At 39.2% G+C, this 23,780-nt stretch overlaps 1 protein-coding gene across 4 annotated transcripts in view; it reads left to right on the top strand.

Annotated features, from left to right (window-relative positions):
• The window catches only part of ssbp3a (single stranded DNA binding protein 3a), a 34,843-nt gene that overhangs the window by 6,152 nt on the left and 4,911 nt on the right, over positions 1-23,780 (top strand). For 2 of the 4 annotated variants that reach the window (XM_057334214.1, XM_057334213.1), the window contains exons 5-8: positions 21,830-21,919; positions 22,907-22,981; positions 23,444-23,503; positions 23,607-23,661. In XM_057334214.1, coding sequence (XP_057190197.1) covers positions 21,830-21,919; positions 22,907-22,981; positions 23,444-23,503; positions 23,607-23,661 — 280 coding nt within the window. The remainder of the gene's footprint in view (positions 1-21,829; positions 21,920-22,906; positions 22,982-23,443; positions 23,504-23,606; positions 23,662-23,780) is intronic. The other 2 variants (XM_057334217.1, XM_057334216.1) reach the window with 1 other exon arrangement.

Here is a 23,780-nt window from a genome sequence, read left to right as displayed (position 1 = left end):
ATCCAGAACACAGAAACAGCAACAACAGTACACAGAGACCATAACACAATAGAATACAGTACACAATGAATTAAATAAGGGCCTATGGGTATAAACAATTAAGAAATACAATACAATAAACATAAGATAAAGATAATAAACATAAGATTAACCATATACTGTACATTAGATGGGCATATAATTGATGTGGATGCTGTATTAGGCCTAGTTCAAACTTGACTTCTTTTTTGAAGCTGCTAGCGTCTTTTACATTCTAATCCTATGGAGTAAACAGTGTTTTCAAAAAAGTCCTGAGCACTTTTGTAAACGCCAGTGCCGGCGTCTTTTTCTGCAGCTCAGAGCTTCTTTTGAGGTTGAAAAAACTGTCTCTCTAAGGCAACATCCACACAAAGCCAAAGCTTTCCCTATCTGATCTTTTTTGTCCTTTTCACTGCGTCGTCTCAAGAAATATCTGCGTACACACGAAACCGTTAAACCGACTCAAAACTATATAGTATAAACGCCAAATCAGTATGTGGCGCTGTAATTCTGCCTAAGAGATGCACTAAAAACGGAGAAGAAGACTTTGAGCATGCGCATAAACATGATGATATCATCGTTTCAAAAAATATAATAAATAAATATGGATCGGCTGTACACATGAAAACACAACAGTGGCGTTTTCAGATTTAGCAACTCTGGGACCCGGTTTAAAAAAATAGCGGTTTCATGTTCCCAAAACACCAGATCCGTGTGGACGAAACGCCGATACGATACAAAATCTTTACGTATACAGCTAAGTGCGTCTCCGTGTGGATGGGCTCTAAGCTGCCTTCGTGCACAAATGCTATCTTGAACATTGCCGGCTTTGTAAGCACAACGCTTTTTTTTACTAAAAATTAGCTTTTTCTTGTCAAAAATAAAGTCAAATGTGAACACAGCCTTAGTCTGTGCTTTTATCTGCAATAAAAGTATAGCACTCTTCGCTCTGTTAAACACATCGAAAGCATAGTTTTTTGCAGATGTACTCATACCTAAATGTGTGCAATTCAGAGAGCACAGAACCGAGCATGGCATGTCTAAAGGTCAGTTTATGGTTCTGCGTAGGACCTACGGCGTAGCCTACGCAGAGCCGCGTACCCTGTGCGTACCCTACGCCGTAGCCTGACGCGCACCTCTCCAAAAATGTAACAACGCGTCAACTCAACGCGGACCCTACGCGGACCGCAAGCGCTGTGATTGGTCGGTTTGGCAGCATCGTACTTCCTTCTACGCATTTCCGGCATCTTCTTCTCTGGTGTCTTCTTCCGGCAAGTTCAGAGTCCACAAAAGAACAACATGGTGAGCATCGACATCGACCAAGTTACTGAGCGTCTGATTGAAGAGGTTCGGAAATACACGCATCTGTATGACTCCTGTTCGGCGGACTATAAAGACTGTCAGATGGCGGCGAATTCTTGGAGAGAGATTTCCTCTAACGTCGGTTTGGCTTCCATTGTCGTTTGCAAACACTAGCATACACACACACAAAACATCGGCGAAGAAGAGCAAACCCATGAAAACACAAAGAGCCAACTAGCGTTTCGGCGGTGTAATTGCAGTATGACGCATACTCTCAACGCAGAACCATAAATGTTCACGACGGCATCGTCTACGTACGTAGGCTACGCCTACGCAGAACCATAAACTGACCTTTAATTAGCATGGCACGTAAAGCATTTCGGCCCATTCACCTCTCTCCATCCTCTCACCTGAATGTGGTTGTTTGGAAAGGATATGGTTGCCATGACAACAACCCGGGTGGCAGGTGACCTGGGTGGTCTGCCTTAAGCAAACGCTGCCTGTGTCTGCCTGCGCATGTCTGCTCACTTTCCCCTCCCCCTTCTCTTAACAGACATGGTGTCCTAACAGATTTCTTTAAGAATTTGAGAGTAAAAAGAGTTTTTCAACTCCTGCTATTTAACTGCCTTAGGCATAGCCTTAAACATTTATAATTTTTGTTTCGTTTGAATCTCTAAGGGGCACAAGGGCATAATTTGTCTGTACTGTCACTCCTCCATGTTCAGCCTAAAGGGATGTGCTATACTTTATGGAAATTTGACAGCCTTACCGGTACCGAGCATGTACTCTATGCTGTTAATGGTGGTTTATGGAAAAAGCATTTAGAATAATTTATTTCAAAGCTTAATGAATGACAGTCTATGCTTTTGCCTTGTCTTCTGAACATATTAGTAGTAGTAGTAGTTGTTCTTCTACTACTACTACTACTACTACCAAAGCAATACAAAATCACAAACATACAAATACAGCCATGGAAAAAATTAAGAGACCATTTAAAAGACCATTTTCTGTTTTTTTATTTACTATTTATAGGTATTTGTTTAGGTAAAATTATCATTTTTGTTTCCTTCTGTCAACTACAAACAATATTTTACAAAATTTCAAATAAAATATTGTTTCTATTTGCATTTATTTGCAGAAAATGAAAACTGGAGACAAGATGCTCTGAAATGCTTTCAAGATGCTCTCAAATACTGCAAAGATAACAAGTTCATATTAACATTTAAAACAACACTTTGTAGTTTTTCGACCTTAAAATAATGTCTTGTAAAATTATTTCAGTGGTAGAATGACTCTTAAACAGACAAATTCTATTGCCACTGTTACCTGAGCAGCCTCATAGCGGCTACAACCACACCCTATAAGTTCTGTGTTTGGGTCAGGCGCATAGCCTGATTAGGATTCGTGAACCTAATCAGACGGTTTTGCCCATTGTTCAATTAATTCTTTCAATAGAATCAATCACTCGGGAATGTCCCAGTAAAAATAGACGACAACCTTGAAATAAACGACGCATTTTAAAATGCATAATTTAAAATGAAGGAACGTCACGCAGTGTAACGAAGTAAAAGTACAGATTTTCTATTAGAAAAATACTCAAGTAAGAGTAAAAGTACCAACTTTTAATTGTACTTTAACTAGCCTAATAAAGGTTAAATTAATTGGTAATGAAAACAGGATTTAAGAGAGTAGGCTAATTTATTATTCATAAAAGTAAAAAAATTATGAAGTTCAAGTGATGTGATGCCAAGTATGGTGTTCCATACTCGGAATTTGTGCTCTGCATTTAACTAATCCAAGTGCACACACACAGCAGTGAGTAACACACACACCGTGAACACACACACAGAGTGTGCCCAGATGCACCCTTTCTGTGCATATAGCTTATTATAAGTATATCAAGTAGGGTGATATAGGCTATTGAAAATGCCATACCTTAATATGCAGTGCTTTTTGCATTCGTTAGCTGCACAAATATAGGCTGCTTATTTTGTTTACTTACGATGGCTAAATGTATCTGGAAAAAAAAACTTTTGTTCTAATTGCAAACTGCTTGTTGTTCTGCATTTATCAATAAAAAGCGTAACTAATAAGAAGCGTAGGCCTACGTCTAATGGTGCATTCAGACCGCCAGCCGACTGTGTTGCTAGTCTCTTGCTACGAGGTCGTTAGAAGGCGTTCCTAGCTTTAGTTGCTGTAGTAACATTTATAAACAAACCCTGCAGTAACTGACGAGAGACGGATGATGTGAGCTCCGCTGCTTTACTCCTATTGGTAGTCTCTCCTGAAAATCGCTCATCATTTGCATAAAGTTAAGCAAATATTGCCTTTGTCGCGTTGCTAGACTCGCCCACTTCCTGTCGCCAACGGTCACTGTCGCTCGTGTCGCCCGGCTCTCCATTGAAATGAATGACATCCAGTGTAGGGCACGTTACTTTTAAAAAGTAATTAGTTATAGTTACTAGTTACTTCTCACAAATAGTAATTGAGTTAGTAACTGAGTTACATCATTATAAAAGTAACTAATAACCAAGGAATGTAACTATTGCTTTACCTTACTATTACTATACTGGAACAATAAAACACAATAGAATACTTTAGAACTTTTAGTATTTATTCCACAGACCACAACTGGTCAACAAGTAAGTCTAAAAATAAATTATGCTTCTAAAGACATCAACTTCACAACTGCTAGACATCACAGTTTTCATGTGTCTTGTCATGCTGTAAGTCTTTCACATTGATGTTAAATGACTTTGTTATTACTGATTTTGTTGATATTCAATACATACAAAATACAATAAACAATACATCTAGAAATGCTACTTAAAGGTGCAGTTCCCCGTGATGTCAATTTTCAAACTTTAGTTAGTGTGTAATGTTGCTGTTAGAGCATAAATAATATCTGCAAAATGATAAAGCTCAAAATTCAATGCCAAACGAGATATTGTCTTTAACAGAATTTGATTTTCAAGGACTACAGAGAATGGCTGGAATCGGACTACAGCCCTTTACTTCCCTGGTAAATAATGTCACTATTCAGAGTTTTTGAATAACCTCCGCCCAAAGGAATACGCCAAAAAAGGGGCGAGGCCTTCCTTAGAGAAGAGGAAGAGCCGCTGGAGTAGTATTTGGTTCTCAGAGATTGTAAACATTTAACTGAGCTACGCGCTTAACTACTTTCACTAACAAACAAAGATTGACGTTTGCACATGCACTAGCAGACATCCGTTACACTTTGATCGATGTGCATGTTTTTAACTGATGAAGTGAGGTTGACTCCACTGTTACTGTTTCTTGCTAAAAGCCAAAGTTTATGAATAAACGTGCACTGAGAGGGGGACCAACCAATCACAACAGCCTGAGAAGCGGAAGCTCGCTGATATGGTGTGGGTGGGACATCTTCAGAAACACGCTCTAAGCGGGGAACCAATCACGACAGACCTAGTCAGCTTTACCAATCAGAGCATTTCGCAAGGAGGGATTTTATAGAAACCGGAAAAAATCTGATTGTTTTGTGAGAAGAGGGACAGCGGTGAACAACTTGAAATATGTGAAATATAAAGCATTTTTGAAACTAGAAACATGAACATCTATTGTTAAACACCCATAAAATATAATCAAAGCTTCGAAACAGCCAAAGAATGGCACCTTTATATGAAAATGTGGAGTGGTCTCTTATTTTTTTCCTGTGGGTGTTGTATATCTAAAAACAGAGATGCACACAAAGATATCTAAACATATTTAAACTAAGATGCAAATACCTACTCTATTTAATTAAATGCAATAGTTTAGGCTATATTTTTGCATTTAGTTTTTATGAAAATGCGAGTAATGCTTTCCCATGCAAAATTAAGTATGCAAAACACACCGGTGTTATAAAAGAGCCAACCTGCTAAAAACACACCTTTCAGAAAAATGATAATTTTATGGTTCTGCAAACGCAGCGTTTGTTTATGCGTACAAGCCCTGTCGCTTCATACACAACCGCTCGTAGATTCTACTTCCAGCGATGCTTGTTTTGCATCTTGTGGTCTAATTGCCAGTAATAGCGCTTTTATCAAGGAGGTCAATTGGAGAAGGGCAGCAGAGAGCTCATAAAGCACTCTCTCTAACTAATTACTCTTCCTCTGAGTCCACACTAGAACTCTTAAGAGTCTCTCAGCCTATCAAACCATTGCTCAAAATAGTCTTCAGGTCAAACCTTGTGCATGAACCACAGAATCCACATCTAAATAATTTATTGGGATGGGAACATGTTTACAAGCTTATTGAAGAAAACATATCAGTCAAATCCACATTAGAGTCTCTGACTGCAGAGTTGGACAGAGGACCTGGATAGATTCCTGAAGACATCTTATAACAGCTTGCCATCATTTTTAGACCACATTGTTTGTCAGCTACTATTATTGTGAAGTAAGTTGCATCATTTTTGCCAAAGTAAGCCCATGGGAGGAGCAGCAGCATGCAGTCAAGGCATCGGTACAAAGCCCCTGAGTGCAGCGAGTGTGTGTTTGCCTCTTCTGTCCGAGTACTGATACTTGCATATTCCCAAAGGAACACAGTGTGAAAGCAGGTTTTGGATTTCTGTTGTGACACCTACATACAAAATACCAATATTATGAATATTACTGGTCCAATATAAAAAAGAGGAAAGTTTGGGGCTTTTTAGTCTTACTACTAAAAATTAAGTTAACATGTAAACAGCGTTGTTACCTGTGATGTACATTAGACGAGGCTCCTTTCACATTTATAGTGAAATAGTATCATTGAAGGAGACTGTGACTATGAGATTTTTTCTGCTTTCTAGATTGGTTATATAAAAAATCTAGAAGATCTGCAGTTGGTTATTAGTGCTGGACATTCCAGATTAGAGCCATTTAGTAGACATGAAGCTGTTACCAGAGGCTTGTTTTTCCGGCAAATGACGCAAGCGTGTCGTAAGTTCCGGTGACGAATGCAGCATTTTTTGTTTTGTTCCAATAGGAGGCCGCCTCCTCTGCACGGGAGCTTTCGTCACCGTCATTTGCCAGGGAAAAAAAGCCTCGGGTTCAAGCACAGCCGAGGGATAACGGATGCTAGACATCAATGTTAATAGCGCTGTCAATATGGATATTTCTCAATTCAGTTCAATTTTAGTTATATAGCGCTTGGAACAATGTGCATTGTTCCGAAGCAGCTTTACAGGAGAAAATAAGAAAAACACAGGAACGGTAAAACACAGTACAGTGCATGGTGTTTGTAGAACAAGTAATATCATTCTAATAAAGCAATGTTAACGGAATTTACCGAACCTTTAAGCTCATATAATATAGCACTCTCCCGGAGAGCAAGCCAACACGGCCCTGTGGCGAGGAACCCAAACTCCACTGATAAATGAATGGGGGAAAAAACCTCAGGAGAAACCAGTCTCAGCCGGGAGGGCCAGATCCACTCTGACGTGTCACAGCTGCACTCAGTGACTTTGATTAAAAGTTACTGAGTAAATGTTTACGAATAACAAGGAGAGTTCATTAATTGTGATTTAGGAAATTTCATTTGTCGAAACTGTTTAGGTCTAATTTTGTCTCATTTTGTGACCGATATCAGACAACAGAGGAATGTTATAAGCAGGGAAGATAGTAATAGCATAATGTAGCTGAGTGCAGCTATAACTTCAAACTGCTGTCATGTGATGTAAGTTTAGCATTAAATACTAAGTATTGTAAATCCTGTTACCATTAATGTGACAACAAGTAGTCTTTGCTCTTGGGTGGGGGAATTTCCTGAGCTGGAGCTGGGATGGGCAGTCAGTCCGCAGGCTCTCGCAGGAGGATGGCACGGGATGTTCAACTGGAGCTGGCGTAATCTCTAGTTTGAGATGAGCATATGACGTTCATCTGGACCTGGCGTAATCTGGGCATCCCGAGGTGGAGGAGGAGGGCAGAAAGAGAATAAGGTGTAGCTGCTGTTCATTCATTTTTATTGTTGTTGCATACTATGCATTATGTGAATGCTTGGCTGAAAAGATGTGTCTTTAATCTAGACGTAAATTGGGAGAGTGTGTCTGACCCCCAAATAATATCGGGAAGGCTATTCCAGAGTTTAGGTGCTACGTATGAGAAAGCTTACTTTCTCCTAAACAATCGCATCGATTCGCTTCAGAAGACCTTTGTTAAGACCACAGAGCCGATCAGTTCTTTGGATGCACTTTTTGGAGCTTCAAAAAGACAACGCACATTCACTCCCATTCTACTGTTTGGAAGTAAAATGATACGTGGTATTATAACTTCGACTGCATTATTCTTCAAGAAGAAAGTCATATTCAGTCAGGATGCCTTGAGGGTGAGTAGAACATGGGGAAATTTTGTTTTGCTTGTGAAATATCCCTTTAACCTTTGATTGTACTGACCACATTTTGGCATATCTGGTAAGTTTCCCTGATATTTTATGTATGTGCATGCTCCATACTGCAATTTTTTGAGCGCACTATGGAAGTATGATTTTCAGAACATAGTCATGGGCGCCACAGGAGGGGAGCTGCTTGAGCAGATGCCCTTTTATAACAGCGAGGATTGTGGGAGGAGAAGAGCTCAGACCCTTTTTGGACAGAGAAAGAGAAGCTACTGGAGATGGTGGCAGATGGAGAGAGCTTATTGCCTGAAAGTCGAGCGTTTTCTGCTGTATACCAGCCTGAATCCCTAAGGAACAGCTGTCAATAGCCATTAAACTGCAAGCCTATCAGTTTTCAGTATTTCAGTGGTCTGATGGAGTTGTTCTTGACAGTAATGGTCTTGGTTCTGCTCATAGACAGAAATCACTGATTTGTTTGTTGATTGTGTCTGAATGTCTTGAGAATTGCAGAGATGGTGCATTATTAGTGGATCAGATACTTTTCTTCAAATCTGTCTGAGGCGGAAATCTGTCCTACAGCTTATAGTATCATATATCACACCTCTATAGATCTGAGCTGTTTATGGTCTCTTTATGTCCTAATGTAACCTCCCCCTTTTAGGGCTGTTGTATCACAAAAGTCTCCGTCAGTGTGTCTCTGGTAATCATTAATGAATCTCCAGGGGAACTGCTGACATCAGACAGAAGGTGTTGCTTCAGGCTGTGGTTAGGATCTGTCTCCCACCCTCTCCCCTCATTCTTCTCTCTCCAGAAAACCTCACACTACTCCAACAAACACCTGCATCCAACATTTTTGGTTGGCTAAGTTTGTTACCCCTGTTGGCAGGGGCGGACTTAACATTAGGCAAAGGTAGGCAATCGCCTGGGGCCCCGAGCTACCAGGGGCCCCCAAAAGGAAGGGGTGGACTTAACCAATAAGCCATGTCAGCAGCCACGTAGAGCCCCAAGTAATCATCAAAATAGTCGGGATATCCCTGTTAACGTTTTACGTTGTTACATCTGTACGAAGGCACTCCCCCCATTATAGATTAGAGTGGACCATTCCATTAGCACCGTATATGCGCGAGACGAATTTGACACCAGCTAGAGAAAGTTAACGCAGTGGCGGAATTAGTAGAACTGCCCACAGCGAGAGTGTCATTGTGTGGTACATTAGCTGCAAAACGAAGTAAAAGTCGCAGGGAAATAAAACAACAAAGAACGCAGCTACACCAGCACAGAGGAAAAAAGACGATTTACAAAAGATTGTTGCCAAAGTGTCTGCTTTTTCCCCACACAAACTCCCCCGCTGCTACTACTGCAGCAGCGCCTCTCTCTCCCGCCAGACACAGCACTCTTCTGGCCACGAGCAATGATAATGTGCCCGTGAGTATTTCTCCATGAACACCGACAACACAGTTAAAATGACTGACGACCAAAAAATCTGTCAAACAAAGAGCGCTGTGCGCTTGGTAGGAGAGAGCGGCCAGTTTAAAGGTAGAAAGGTTGTTTGACTCCGCTGCGCAGATCGATGGGCACATAAAGACATAATATAATAACGTCAGTACAGTGCTAACGATTCTTACTGTACGCACTAGTACAGAAATTTGGTCACATTTAAATGCATGAAAGGTCGTTAACCACAAAAAAACACGGAGAGAGGGCACACTATAGTAATCCCAGATCAGGGTTTTTCCTGCATAAAGAAATTGGAGGCGGCCGCCTCAATCAAATTTCGTGCCGCCTTAGACTCTCGTCAAAAATATGTCGAGTGTCTTCACAAAAAACACTGCGTGCATTATTAAACAGATTGTCATTTGTAAGTGCAGTTACGCCACAATGGAGACGCTGTTTCATTACCAGCAGTGAGACGCTGAAGAGTTCAGTAGAAGAGCTACAGTATATTAGGAGCTGTATTAGCTGTGTTTCACGGCTGTTCAGGAGTTTTACGTTCAATTTACATTTTCTTGAATTTATTGAAAAGCTGTACATCATTATAATGTTTTTAGCTGTGAAGTTGGCTTGTTAAATCAGCGTTATTCTGTACACAGCGAGTTCGCCAGTATGAACGCACATTGCGATCAGAACGACTCGCAAACAAATTACTCTTTTGAACCAATTCGTTTACACAGAATGTAAGAGATCAGTGAATCGTTCAAAGCTCAGTGAACTACAAGAGAACGTAGGGTGTGAATGAGCTTTGCTCATTTAGTTAGACTGGTTACTTATAGGCTAAAAAGTCTTATAAAAAAGGCTTATATTAAAATTTTCAACTTTTCCGTTTGATTGAATAAATTTAATGCTTTATATAACTTATTAGTTTTCATTTCATCAAATTTTTTTAGAACTTTAATATAAGTGTTTTGTTAAGGCACTATCCCATGTTTTTCATTTGGGAATTCATTATTATATATTTTTTAATTAGTCAGTATCTGTGTTTATTAAGCTTAGTTTTCCCCTGTCACTTTGACTGGTCGTGAAAAGAGAAAGAAAAATAAGGGTTGCAGTAAAGTAAAATGGTGCATAGTTGGGGCCCCCATACATGGATTTGCCTAGGGCCCCCAAATCACTAAATCTGCCCCTGCCTGTTGGTGTTTGTTTTCAGTCTTATGCCGGGGCCTCACCAAAAGATTTTTTAAAATCTTATAAGAGTTTCAAACTGTGAGGGACCACAAACATGAGGACAAAAAACCTAGATTTAATCGTTTTGCTCCTATAATGTATGGTGCGCCGTGATGTGACGAATACCGCACACGAACAAATTTTCAAACCAGTTTTTCAAGTCCTGACTGTGAACACAAATAATCTCGCAAATTCTCTCGAGTCTTCAGAATAAGTTTTTTATTATTTCATTGTATATTTATTATATACAGTATGTATTCAATATAAACAAATGTTTACACATTTTATGTGCTTTAAAAATATTATTTATCGTTGAGAAATTGCTCAAGCAGTATCGTCTAAAGCATTTAAGGTGGCACAGCACTAAAACTTTCAAATATTTTTGTATTTATGTCTTCTAGGGATGCCACAATTCTCAATATAATATTGAACCGTTCGGTACGGTTGGTGGCTCTTGTCCGTGTTTGTCTGCATGTCTTTGCGTTGAGCTAGATAAGCGCATCCCCACAAGTAAATATCTAATGGCGAGTGGTGGTCGGGCAGTGAAGCGAGGCTGCTGAGTATAATGCTGATCAGCCATCGGAAGCACCATAACCTAGCGGCTTTGTTGTATCCCGCTGTACCAAAGTGATAATGTCCAATTTGGCACATCAAGAATGTATTTCATGTGTTTCACACTGCACACGAAACCCAGCACACACACAGAGAGAGCGCCAAAGTCCGTTTAACAAAAGACATGACACTCAGCTGCCTTTCGGATAGCTATTTATGTCATAGCAAGAGCGCCTCAGGGCAGCTATTTAGCGTTGCATTTCTTCCAATTTATTGCAATGTCAGTGGCGCACCTTATATATTATTTTTGGCCTTTCCCATTGAGCGCTATTGTTACAGTGTTAACGTTTGTCTGTTTACTTCCATTAACGTTACAGCAATCGCAAGTTTGCATTACATTAGTTTAAATACTCTGATGTGCAAATCCTCTTCAAGAAGCCTATTTTACTGGCATGTTGATGAACAGTAGCTAAACCAAGAACTGCTGTGAGCTTCCAGTGTTAATCTTTACATTTATTCAATACACCAGGAATTTGTACAAGTTGATTTTTGCTTAAAGATAATAAAACAAGTAACGTAAAATAAAGATAAGTGCAATAAAATAGTTTTTAATAAATAGACAATAAAATAGTCGACGCATTTGCAGCAGGTGTAACACTACACCGGGACAGATGGACGATGCCACAACAGGATACTGAGTGAAGAGGTGTTTAATAATGTTTCCAGGCAAAAAAGGGGTAAATCCAATAAAAGGGTAAAATTCACAAAAGGTAACATCCACAAAAAGGTAATCGACAAGATGACAAGGGTAATATGACAAGGGTAAAAAGGGTAATATGATTGCAGCTATGACACATCAGAGGAGATCTGGCCCTCCCGGCTGAGCCTGGTTTCTCCCGAGGTTTTTTTTTCTCCATTATTCATCATTGGAGTTTGGGTTCCTCGCCACAGCAGAGCAGTGCAGTGTTGGCTTGCTCACCGGGAGACTGCATTTATTTATTTAGTATTTATTTATTTATTCATTTATTTATTAGATATTATTTATTATAATGATATTGCTTGGTCTATAAACACCATGCACTGTGCTGTGTTTTACCTTTCTGTGTTTTTCTTATTTGCTCCTGTAAAGCTGCTTTGGAACAATGCACATTGTGAAAAGCGCTATATAAATTGAAAAAAATTAATATCCACAAGGTAACAAAACATACAACTAGGAATCTACGAGAGAACAAGGGGTCGGAACTAGACAATAACCAAAGTACAACTAGATCTGACAACATTATGAACACAAGACAGGGTACATATAGTGTCCATGGGATGGGCAACAGGTGCAGGTGCAATCATGGCAATCAAATATTATTTATTATTTCCAAGCCAGGGAAAAACATACAGTGGTCATTTTAACGGCACAAATCGAGCACAAACGAACGCCACCTGTTTGGGGCAATTTAAACGACATGGGGTGGAAAGTGACGTCACTGCCCCAAAATTCTTCTTGTTATATACCGGGAAGGAAAGTAGTTACATTTGTTTTAATGGCACAAACGGGCACAAATCGAGCACAAACGAACGGTACCAATTTGATAAGAGTTGGACGACATGGGGTGTAGAGTGACGTCACACAGCCAAGAAAAAGAATGTTTAATATCTTGAACGCCAAACCAGCACAAATGTTCATTTTTGCGGCACAAATCGGCACAAACACAGCACAAACGAATGGTATAGTTTTCGTGACAATTTATTTATATGGGGTGCCAACTTCACTGAGGTACGGATCGCCACTGTCGTACCGCTACCGGTTTGGTTGAAGTCATGACTACGCTTGTTATGCTTCTCAGCTGGCTTTTTGAATGGGTATCGTTTTTCAACAGACTCCAAAAACAAAATACTTCATCCCAAACTGTTGCCATGACAATGAGGTTAGCCCCCTGTCAAAGAACACTAGAATTAGGGCTGTCAGTTACTCATAATATTACACACAGTATTTAGTTTAATTACATCAGAAGTAACTGTAATTAAATTACAGAAAAAATAAAAGTAAGAGGCTGTGTCCACCGAGGCGTTTACGCCTGTGGCCGGCGTGTTTTTTCAATTGTTTTGAAAGAAAACGCCGAGCTTTTAAAAAAAGCCATCAGTTGACATTTTTTTCCGCACTGGTGCTATGCGTTTTTCCCACGATCAGCGCAGGCGTTCGACCGGGCGCCCAGAGTTGAAAAATGCTCAACTTTGGGCAGAACTGCAGCGGGCATTTCAGCCGAGCTCCTGCCGTTTTCAGCCGCGTAAATGCGCCTCGGTGGACACAGCCCCTAATCCCTTACTTTACTTTCCAAGGGAAAAGTAATTCAATTACAGTAACTAATTACTAAGTAAATAGTTACACCCAACACTGCTGTTGAATTTCAACAAAATCAAACCTCAGGAATGACATGAAGTCACCCAACAGCAAAAGACTGACAGCATGACAAGACACAAAAAAACTGTGATAAAAATCCAGAGCCGGTTGTATAAACTGCTTAGACTAGTCTTAGAAGTTATTCATCCCATTTTTTCTTCAAGACTGGTCATAACTTCTTTAAATCAGTCACATAAAAAGATTTACTGGGCTTATTTAAATTTGAAAAGTAAGACTATTAGTCCAAACTAATTGCTAGTCAGTGAGACTAGTTGTTAAGACGTAGTCTTAACTTAGCTTAACTTAAGTTTATGCAACTGGGACCAGGTTATCACATAGAAAAATCTTTTTTGAATGTTTCCTAAATACATGTACAAATATTATTGTTGTATTGCATAAAAGTGAATATGGACTTGTTTTCTTTGCAGCATTTGAGGTCTGAAAAAATACAGAGCATCTTTTCTGTTATTTTGACCTGTTTCACCAGTTTTCATTTTCTGCAAATAAACACAAATAGAAACATTTTATTTGAAATTTGGGAGAAATATGATAATTTTACCTAAACACATACCTGTAAGTAGTAATTTAAAAAAAACTGAAAATGGTCTTTGAAAAGGTCCCTTAATTTTGTTTGTGGCTGTACATACATATCAGCCTATACACCTATGTAACAGTAGATTTCTTTACAGATCACAGGCAATGCAAACACTGAACTAATTTCAATAAAAACTAACTTTGCCCACACTATATGGGTGTATTCTTGCATGTGTAAAGATATCTTTGGAGCTGGTCAGGAGTCCTCTGATGGAATTCTGTTTACTGAAAGTCTACAGCTTTAAAAATGCATGGCCATAAACGTATTAAATCAGTGTGAATCATCCTTAAAATGTGGTTTATGGAGACAACTCAGTAGGTTTTGGACCAGAGCGAGTGTTTCCTCTGTGATGTCTCTCTCTCAGTCTGCGTTTAGTATTTGATAATTCATTTCATTCATTTAACCCCTGGGCTGTTGGATCTTATCTGGGTTGAGGTCAGATGTATGGATGGCATCAGATTAAGAGGCTTTGTTACCAGGCAGATGGCACTCATCTCCTCACTCCGTGGAGACAGACAAGCGCGATGCTTCTCTTCAGAAGCTGGCTGACACTCCATGTGGAAAGTAAGCGTGCAAATACAAAAACCAGTAACACCTGTCCACCAAGTGACAGACAGTATGAGCACAAAGAGTGTGTTTTGACTGTTAAATGGGCGCTGTGTGATAAGCTGTATGCAAAGTAGACATCCATTCGATAGCACACTTTAAAGGAAAAGTTCATCTCAAAATCTAAATTGTGTTATTTTTTACTCACCCATATAATGTTCAACATGTTTTAAGACCTCCCGACGTCTTCGGAACACGATTACAGATATTTTAGGTGACAAACCGAGAGATTTCCAGGCCTCCTCATAGACAAAATGGTTATAGTTGTTGTCAAGGTCCAGAAAAGTACTAAAGACATCGTCAAATTGGTCCATCCGCTCATAGTGGTTCAATTGAATGAACACGACAATAATTAATGTGCGAAAAACAAACCAAAATAATGACTTTAATCGATATATTCTCCTCTGTCTTGTCAGTCTATGGTGCGCGTTCACGAGAGCACTTCTACACATGCGCATTCAGTGGGGGCAGACACCGGCGTTCTGACTGACAACCTGGAAGCGCAACTCTGTGTTTACAAGCAGACGCATGCTGTATATAAGCTGATCTTCGCAAAATGTCTGATGAATGCACTTTTTTGCCCAACCGTACAAAACGAATGTGCATGCGTCCAAGTGCTCTCGTGAAAGCGCACCATAGACCGACAAGACAGAGGAGAATATATTGATTAAAGTCGTTATTTTGGTTTGTTTTTCGCACATAAAGTATTGTTGTCGCTTAAAACAAATTCAATTGAGCCACTATGAGCGGATAGACCAATTTAATGATGTCTTTAGTACTCTTCTGGACCTTGACAACAACTAGAACCACGATGTCTATGAGGAGGCCCGGAAATCTCTCAGATGTCACCTAAAATATCTTTATTTGTGTACCGAAGACGCCGGGAGGTCTTAAAACATGTTGAAGGTCATGTGGGTGAGTAAAAAATAACACAACTTTGAGATGAACTTTTCCTTTAACTAGTGAGATGTAATAGTTTGGATCCTAATGAAATATTTTGATAGGTCTTTTGAGTGGCATTATACTTGCAGCTTAATGACACGAATAGCTGCCACAGTCCATAATCTTCCATAATGTTTTTTATTGGAATTTCTTTTTTCAGTTGCCTTCGATATTACCAGGGTAAGGTCCAAAGTACCATAACCACAATAGGTTCAGTGTTCTGTTCATTATGAGGATACAATGTTTTAAAGGCACACTTTTAAGAGTAAAATAAGTAGATATATTTTTCTAGATATGCTGTAGCCTTAATAAACAAGAGTATAAGTATTGTATTCCTGGTATTGCAGTTGGCATGGGTGCATTTTTGTCCATTGAACATTAACAGTTTATGCGTCCTGTGGTAATATCAGCCATATTAAAGGCGGGGTGTCCGACTTCTCTTAGCCGTTGTTGATGTTCAAATCACCAAAACAAACACACCCCTACCCCCATCTTTCGCTTTCGTCAGCGCTCGGCTCGGCTAATGTCCATCCTGTGCACTGTGCACCTTACTGCTGATTGGCTACAAGGTTGTTTGGAACTCGGCCTGACTCAGTTGTCTAAAGCGTAATTCAGAAATCGGTTACCCCGACTTTAAGGCTGCGAGGATTATTACATTAGCACAAATGTGCATATCCCAATGTTTGCAACTTTGCAACAACTTAATAATTTTAGTACATCAAAAAGTTGTGAATATTCAAAGATTTAGGTCAATGCAGATAGCAAAGAAACTTATGAGACAGAGAGAGTGATGCTATTTATCCAAGAAAGAGTGTTTGGTGATACAGTTATTCTCAGATTAAATGTAAATTAAATTGGTTTAACACATTATTGTATAGCGTATTGCATTATTTAGCAAGTTGTCACCTATTCCATTTATTTTCAATATTATACTGCCCCATCCCATACCTATAATACTTTATCTAACATTTCCAAGGTCACACAACCACAGTAAGCCTACTCATCTTTTCAAATACCCCACATACGTGCCACCAGGACGATCGTGTACCTCTCAGCCCAGGATCAAATGAATATATTAGTTTTAACAATCATCTAGCCAGATGCATCTTTTGTGTACTGAGGTAAGAGCAAGACCTGGATTTTCGTTTAATGATGTCAGAATGTGAAGTGCAGATTTGTCAGTGATGCAGGTCCGCTGTCTCAAGTGGCATCTAATGTGCAGATCCTGAGCTTCATCACACTCATATCACATGAGAGGGAAACACAAACATGTAAAGTTCCTCTTAGATACAGCAATAAAAAGCGATATTATGACCGTCACAGTGGTGGAAACTGCACATTAGGGATGCACCGAATGTTCGGCCACCGAAAATGTTGGGCCGAAAATAGCAATATTTGAAATGGCCGAATAAATTTTACCAAACATGACTCGCGATACGATCAAGCAGCAACTAGCGCAGAGAGAGAGAGACACGCGTGCACTTTATTACTGCCGCAAACATTTTGGCAGTGTGTGTGTGGAGCACTTTAAAGTGTCAGAGAAAGACACAGCACGGGACTTGCCGCACGGAAGTAAATTTCCGAATGAAAGCGTCTTTACCGGTCGGTAACTTTACTTCAGACGGAAGCGGGCTGTCTGACAGTAGCCCCGCCGCTCGCGACATCCTTTGACATCATACAGTGGTCGCGTGCACACAGTTCCCTGTACTAAACAACTTGTCAAAGTATGTTCTGTGCATCCTGGCCACGAGTGCACCTTCTGAGAGAACGGTCAGCTTTTGTGGGCGGAGTTTGAAGGAGAGACGTGAACTGAAATGGTTGTCAGTCAGCATCAGTCAGAATTGCTTGCATTGGATGTTTTTTTTTCTCAAATCATTTTGCAATGTAGCCTATAATAATCCAACTGTTTTAGTTTATTCATATTTTTATCTTATAGGCCTAATGTGGAATGACAGTTTTTAATGAAGTGTTTTGTTGTAGGGGTACAGAGTAACTTACATTACATTCTTTTAGCAGTCAGTTATAGGCCTAATTAATATAGGCTATTCATGAAGAGAGAGGGCTCAATTTTTTGTTTGAATTTACTTTGTTTTGCTCAATTTTATATTAAGTTGTATTGTATTTTATTGAAAAGCAAGACAAATTATAAAAAGCACATTTTGACTATTCAGTTTGTGCAATAGTGAAAAAAATGTCTTAATAAATAGAAGAAATGCAAAAAACCATGTTCGGTGTTCGGTATTATTCGGCCTTCAGCCAAGTGTTTCACATCAGGTTCAGCTTCGGCCAAGAATTTTCGTTTCGGTGCATCCCTACTGCACATACTCTGCGAGTATCGCTCAGTGGACCACCGTGTACTCTGTGAGAATGACCAGAGGCAGTGGAGGAAGCTTAGCTGTTGACTGGTTGTTTAAACTGATTGGTGGTGCCGGAGGGCGTGTCCTGAGATCCCCACGGGGGTTTATGATGGGCTGATAAATGAGATTGACACAGGAAGTGAGTTGTCAGCTAGGGGGAGAAAAATTACTAAATCTGTGGTCAGATTTTTATTTGGTTTAGTCAGAAATTGCAGTGAGGTTTAAACATTACAAAAGGAAATGTGTTTGGAAGTGCACAATGTCTGTCTACTGTAAGTTAATTATTAAGGCAAACTGCACAAATCAATAATTTTATGTTTAGTTGTTCAAGGTGAAAATGTTATGGGCTTTGTCTCAGTATTGGCAGTCAGTTCTAACTCTTCTCTGACTATCATTTTAATGAAAAATCATTGTTTGATGTTGAACAAAAGAAGTTCACATGGCTGAAGATTCATACAAAAAAATGTTGCACGTCTAATCATTGTGCATTTGTTTAAAGTAACCAATGCTCGCACAAGGGTACTGTCTCTTTAACATTACCTGGCAACAGGGGCGATGCTAGGACTTTTTTTCTGGGGGCGCTAAGGGGGGGCTTAACAGTTTAGAGGGTGGGCTAATAAAATTATTAAATTAATAAATGCCTTGTAGCTAGACGACATGCAATTTTGCCGTTTAAATAGGCTACAGAACAGCTTATTAAAAATATTGTTATAGTGCATTAGCCTACACTTCTCCCATGGGTGCGCTTATAGTTAGGGTATAGTTATTGTTAATTAATTAAGATTTTGTGACCTTTTTAGAACAAGCTTACATTATATGCTGTAGGGCTGTGCCAATAAACGATATCATATCGAATCGCGATAGAATGTATTTCAAAAACGACGATAAACTATTGGCATTTTGACTCGGTATGGATTAATCTTACAGTCTAACAGAACGCAGAAATAAACACAACAACAGTCAGTCAGCGTGCAGCTTTTAACATGCGCGTCAAAGTACAAAGTCCATTTCATACTGCACTTGGCAAAGAAAACTCAACATGAGGAGGAAAACATTACTGGAAGCGGAAACAAAGGTGAAACTAACCTCGAGTTGTCATCACGCGGTTTATCAAGTGTCTTATTGTTTTTTCGCAATCGGCGGTTAAACAAAGCAAACTTGAGGCACAATTGCAAGCGAGTTACTTCAAAACTCAAGCACAAACGTTTTTATATCCATCGTTAACATATCTGCTAACATGAGCTGGTGCTTATGAAACAAAACAGCGCTGCCCTGTACAGATTAGAGATGTAATGAAGTGAGTTTGTGTGCACATTAAAATATTGAACCTTGTATGTAAGATGCTTGCATGATTAAAGAAATGTACTACAGTTTATGTGAGATGTCTTTTTGAAAGACTAAGGTTCACTGAATGCATTAAATAAATCCCACTACTCGAGCAAGACATTATTGCAGTGTTATGTATGTGCGCAGGTGCTGAGCCAATAGCGTTCGAATGTACACAGTAACGGAGCCCTTTCATTGGTTGAATGTACTGAATGAACACTCCCTTTACTTAATGAGTCAAAATGAGACTGAATGAACTGGTACATGTTGTTTATGGCCTAATATCCTCTGTGTTGCAACAGTGCATTCATTTAATTTAATTTTAACTGGTTAAAGGTTAACTTTTGTTAATAAACTATATTTAAAATAGATTATTTTAAATACGGTTTTTTAATTAAATATATATAAAAATAAATATTGTTATCGATCAATATAGAAAAAAACTATCGAGTTTACTTTTTTGCCATATCGCCCAGCCCTAATATGCTGTGCTTTTTTGTGGAAAACATTATGCAATGTGTACATAAGCCTACGAAACATACATCAGCGTATGGTTTTGTCATTACTTCACAAGTTTCTGTTAAGAAAAAATAGCATATCCGTAAGCACAGTGTTCGAGTCCTTTCACTAAGGGTCCTTCACTAGCCTAATTATTCCTTCTATAACCAAAAGCAAACCAATCAATGCTACACTCTTCTGTTCTTTGTATTGAAATAGAATTAGCAGTAAAACGCACTTATTTCAGCAAAGACCATGACGTGTTCCCATAAAGTGCAGATGAATCAAAACGTTGAATATATTCACAATTGGCCCGAACTCCATATACTCTGTTGTAGTTTTACAATTCTGTAACTAAAACGTAAACTCAGACAGCACCTGCGCTCCACGTACAAAAACAACACATCTGATTTGCCACGGCGGGCATAACAATCCGCTTTACCTGCTCTTGAGCTGCTCTCTGTGGTAAAATGGAGAGCTTCTCTTCCAGGTCAATGCGATTTGTTTTAAGTAATGTTTTATTGAGTTTGCTGCTATCCAAAAGTCACATTTTCTTACACTAAAGTACTGGAAAAGTTGGAAAGGGCAGCCAACCACAAACTCACAGGCTGAATCTTGATAACAAATGCCAATCTTATCCAAATACATTTTATTTATTTTTATTGATTTCGGATATTATAAGCTTGTTGGTTATTATATTAAAATCAATAAAGTAATAATATTTTAAGAAATAAAATATCAGTTGGATTATTCATAATTGGTGGGAGGGACAATATGCCCGTCAGGTCTATTTTAGTTACGTTGCCAGTCGTTCACCCCAACCTTACCCTACAACTTCATTATTAAACAATTGTTAGCCACTTTTCAATATTTTTAATAATTCTATTAAATCTATTAAGAATAAATGGCTTTATGATCTGATATGTGATGGGGGGGAAAAGGTCGGCAGGAGGCAGATTCGAACCTGCGATGATATGAAGTAGTCATTATAGGCTTTACTCTCTACGTCACTGGAGACGTTAGTTGACAGAGTTAGTGTATATTGTATATGGCCTCTGCTTACAAGACGTGCTATTTGCAATCAGTGTAAAAAGACACTCCGTAAAAGATATTAGGAAATCCTTGGGGGTGCTTTGCCAGGGCTAAGCAGTTTTCTGAGGGGGCTATAGTTTTTATTTCATATAAAAAGGGTTTAATTCATATGTTGAATAGTTTGTTTTGACACTATTTACACACATACACGTTCATGTGTACACCTGCATATTTAATGTATATGTTCAACGTCTAATGTGTATATCTTGCGTATATTGTGTGTATACTGTCCATATGTGTATAATGTATATTGTCTTTTTTGTCCAGTCTGTCTATTTATACTTAGCACTGTTCGTCTGCACTACATACTGTCACTTAAGTCTGTAAAGTCATACAGTTGTCTGTCCAACTGCATTCTACTTTGTATGGAGTACGCACCTAAGACTTTCACTCACCACACGTGGTGATGTGACAATAAAAGTGAGTTGAGTTGAGTTATTTTGATTATTTTGATTAGTGTTGACAAAGGAGATTAGTTGGTACTGTTGAGGAAATGCCCTAAATGATGTCCCTCTTGTCTAATTCAGTGATCCGAGAGGATTATCAATTGTCAATAAATTGAGCAACAAGTGCGAAGTGTTTATAATAATGATTTTAATACTTTATGTATACAAATACTGCCCCATTTGTGGTTGACAGTTATAATGGAGTTTTCCGGTGGATGTTAATAGATGTTTTTTTGTTTGTTGCAAAAAACCAAGTTATAGATACAGATTATTCAATATGAATGTGTTATTGTAAAGAGGTTCAGCATTATCTTTCACCATCTCCACTCTCCAGTAGGAACGGCTGTATCTAGATGATCTGCTTAAAGGGATTTCTGAGTGAGATGTCGCCTCACCTGTCTTAAATCTCTTAAATCCTAACTTGTCATGTAATCAGCTTTCACCTGCTGACCTAAAACCGATATTCTAACAGCACATTAGATTGAACTGGAGAGACTGGCAGAACGTTCACCCCTCAGTGAAAGCCTGATAGTGAGCGATTGCTGATGATGCGTCTTTACGCAGGGTTAATGCCACATTAATGCAGCTCTGTTTGATTGATGGGTTTCTACTAAAGTAATGTCAGGCATTCAGACTTGTCATATAATGGCACAGCTCCCCACACAGATCACTTCAGGATCTCTCATATTGTTTTTTTTACTCTCCACAGAGCGCTGCTGCTGCACCGAGTCCAGTCCTAGGCAACATGCCCCCTGGAGACGGCATGCCAGGCGGCCCCATGCCCCCCGGATTCTTCCAGGTGGGTCACCACTGTTTCTCTCCTCCTCAGCCTTTTACTCTCCTCCATTAGCCATTAATCACAATCTAAGCTGAGCTCCTCAGGTGCACAGACACATGCTGCTGGTTCGAAATCTGTGCACACAGAGGAGTCATTATGCTACAGAGTCTCTGGTCATCTGCCAAGCCCAGCGTCTGCAGGGAACCGGTTTGATTGCGACCATTAACTGCTAATGGTAGACAAGGTTATGCTGTTCTCTGAGAGCCGGGGTTATTGTTACCCTGTTGACTAGGGTTTAATACGTTGGTTAGATGCAGCAGTGGAGTTGCCAGTTCATCACACCGGAGGTTTCGGAGAGGGTGACTCATCAAAATCTCTAAATGTGTTCTTGGAAAAGATATATGGTTGATAGGATGTTTATAATGACCTAATGAAGGGAAGCATTTGGAGAATCTTTCTCCGAGCAGATGGTGTCATAGCCCTCATAGGATTTTGAGATAAACACAAGGCAAAAATTCTCAGATATTGAGAACTGTAGGACGTGGAACTGGTTTATCCCAGTCGTGAACTGTGTGCATCGGTGCATAAAGGAAAACTTGAGTTAAATGGTATAGTAGTCTTTTGGTGTACCCTTAGACCTCGTTGCCCTCTAGTGGTTACATAAAAGAGAATTTATTCAAAGTCATTCAATGTTTTTTGCTTGATTTTAAGCCATACGTAAACATAAGCATATCTTAAATTTATGATATATTAAAAATAAAAATGTTTTTGAAATAAATCTGGAAATAATGCGAGTCTCCACTGATCCTCTGTGAATGATGTAAGAGCTTCTCATCCAACCCAAACATAACCTCTTTTCTTTTTGCACCGTTGGTTGTTTTCTCTTTATCTGCACCTGACGCTTCCACCTGTCCCTCCTTTGACTTTGCTTTGTCTGTCTCTTGGCATTTGTCTCACTGCTATTGGCACTATGGCAACCTCCTCTTTCTCACCCTGCCCTCTCTGCAGGGACCACCTGGTTCCCAGCCTTCACCTCATGCTCAGCTACCTACCAACTCTAACATGATTGGAGCACATGGACAGGTAATCATATACATATTAACACAAAAATATTTGGTCACACTTCAGAATAGGGAGCAATTCCACTATTAACAAACCATTATGTACTTTTCCCCCAATAAACTCTTAATTTGTTACTTATTAATAGTTAGTAAGGTAGTAATTAGATTAAGGTATTGGGTAGGATTAGGGATGTAGAGTATGGTCATGCAGAATATGTGCTTTATAAGTACTCATAAACAGCCAATATGCCAATAACAGGCATGCTAATAACAACTAGTTAATAGTGAGAATTGCCCCCTATACTGAAGTGTTACCAAATATTTTTCCTTTCCTTTAACATGCGTTAACACACACTTTGGTATGCTTCTGCTCAAATAACCCCGTTTTTGTTACTTCTGTCTACGTTAGCTTTATTTTGGCTACATATTGTTGCAATGCATTGTGGGGTTGTATATTACTGACTGTTTCTGTTCTCATCACCAGCCCTTTATGTCTCCACGCTATGCTGGAGGTCCACGGCCGCCCATCAGAATGGGTAACCCGGTAGGTCCAAAATGATCACATTAAAAAGGGTTTCAACAATGTGTCTGACCTATTTTTTGGTTGGACTTTCAATTATGTTTTAATCAACTTTCTGTTTCTTCAGCCTCCAGGAGGGCAGCCTTTACCTCCAAATATGATGGACCCTACACGACCAACAGGTATTAGGATGAACATCTTTTCAATTCTACGAACTACTAATTTAACTAAATAAGCAACTTGCATTACAATGAATAAATTACCTCAAACAATCATTTTTTATGCTTAATATCAATCAACT

The sequence above is a fragment of the Triplophysa rosa genome, linkage group LG5 (genome assembly GCF_024868665.1).
Source record: "Triplophysa rosa linkage group LG5, Trosa_1v2, whole genome shotgun sequence".
NCBI lineage: Eukaryota > Metazoa > Chordata > Actinopteri > Cypriniformes > Nemacheilidae > Triplophysa > Triplophysa rosa.
The sequence above is the reverse complement of the archived record's forward strand: the minus strand, read 5'-3'. Positions and strand labels throughout refer to the sequence as shown.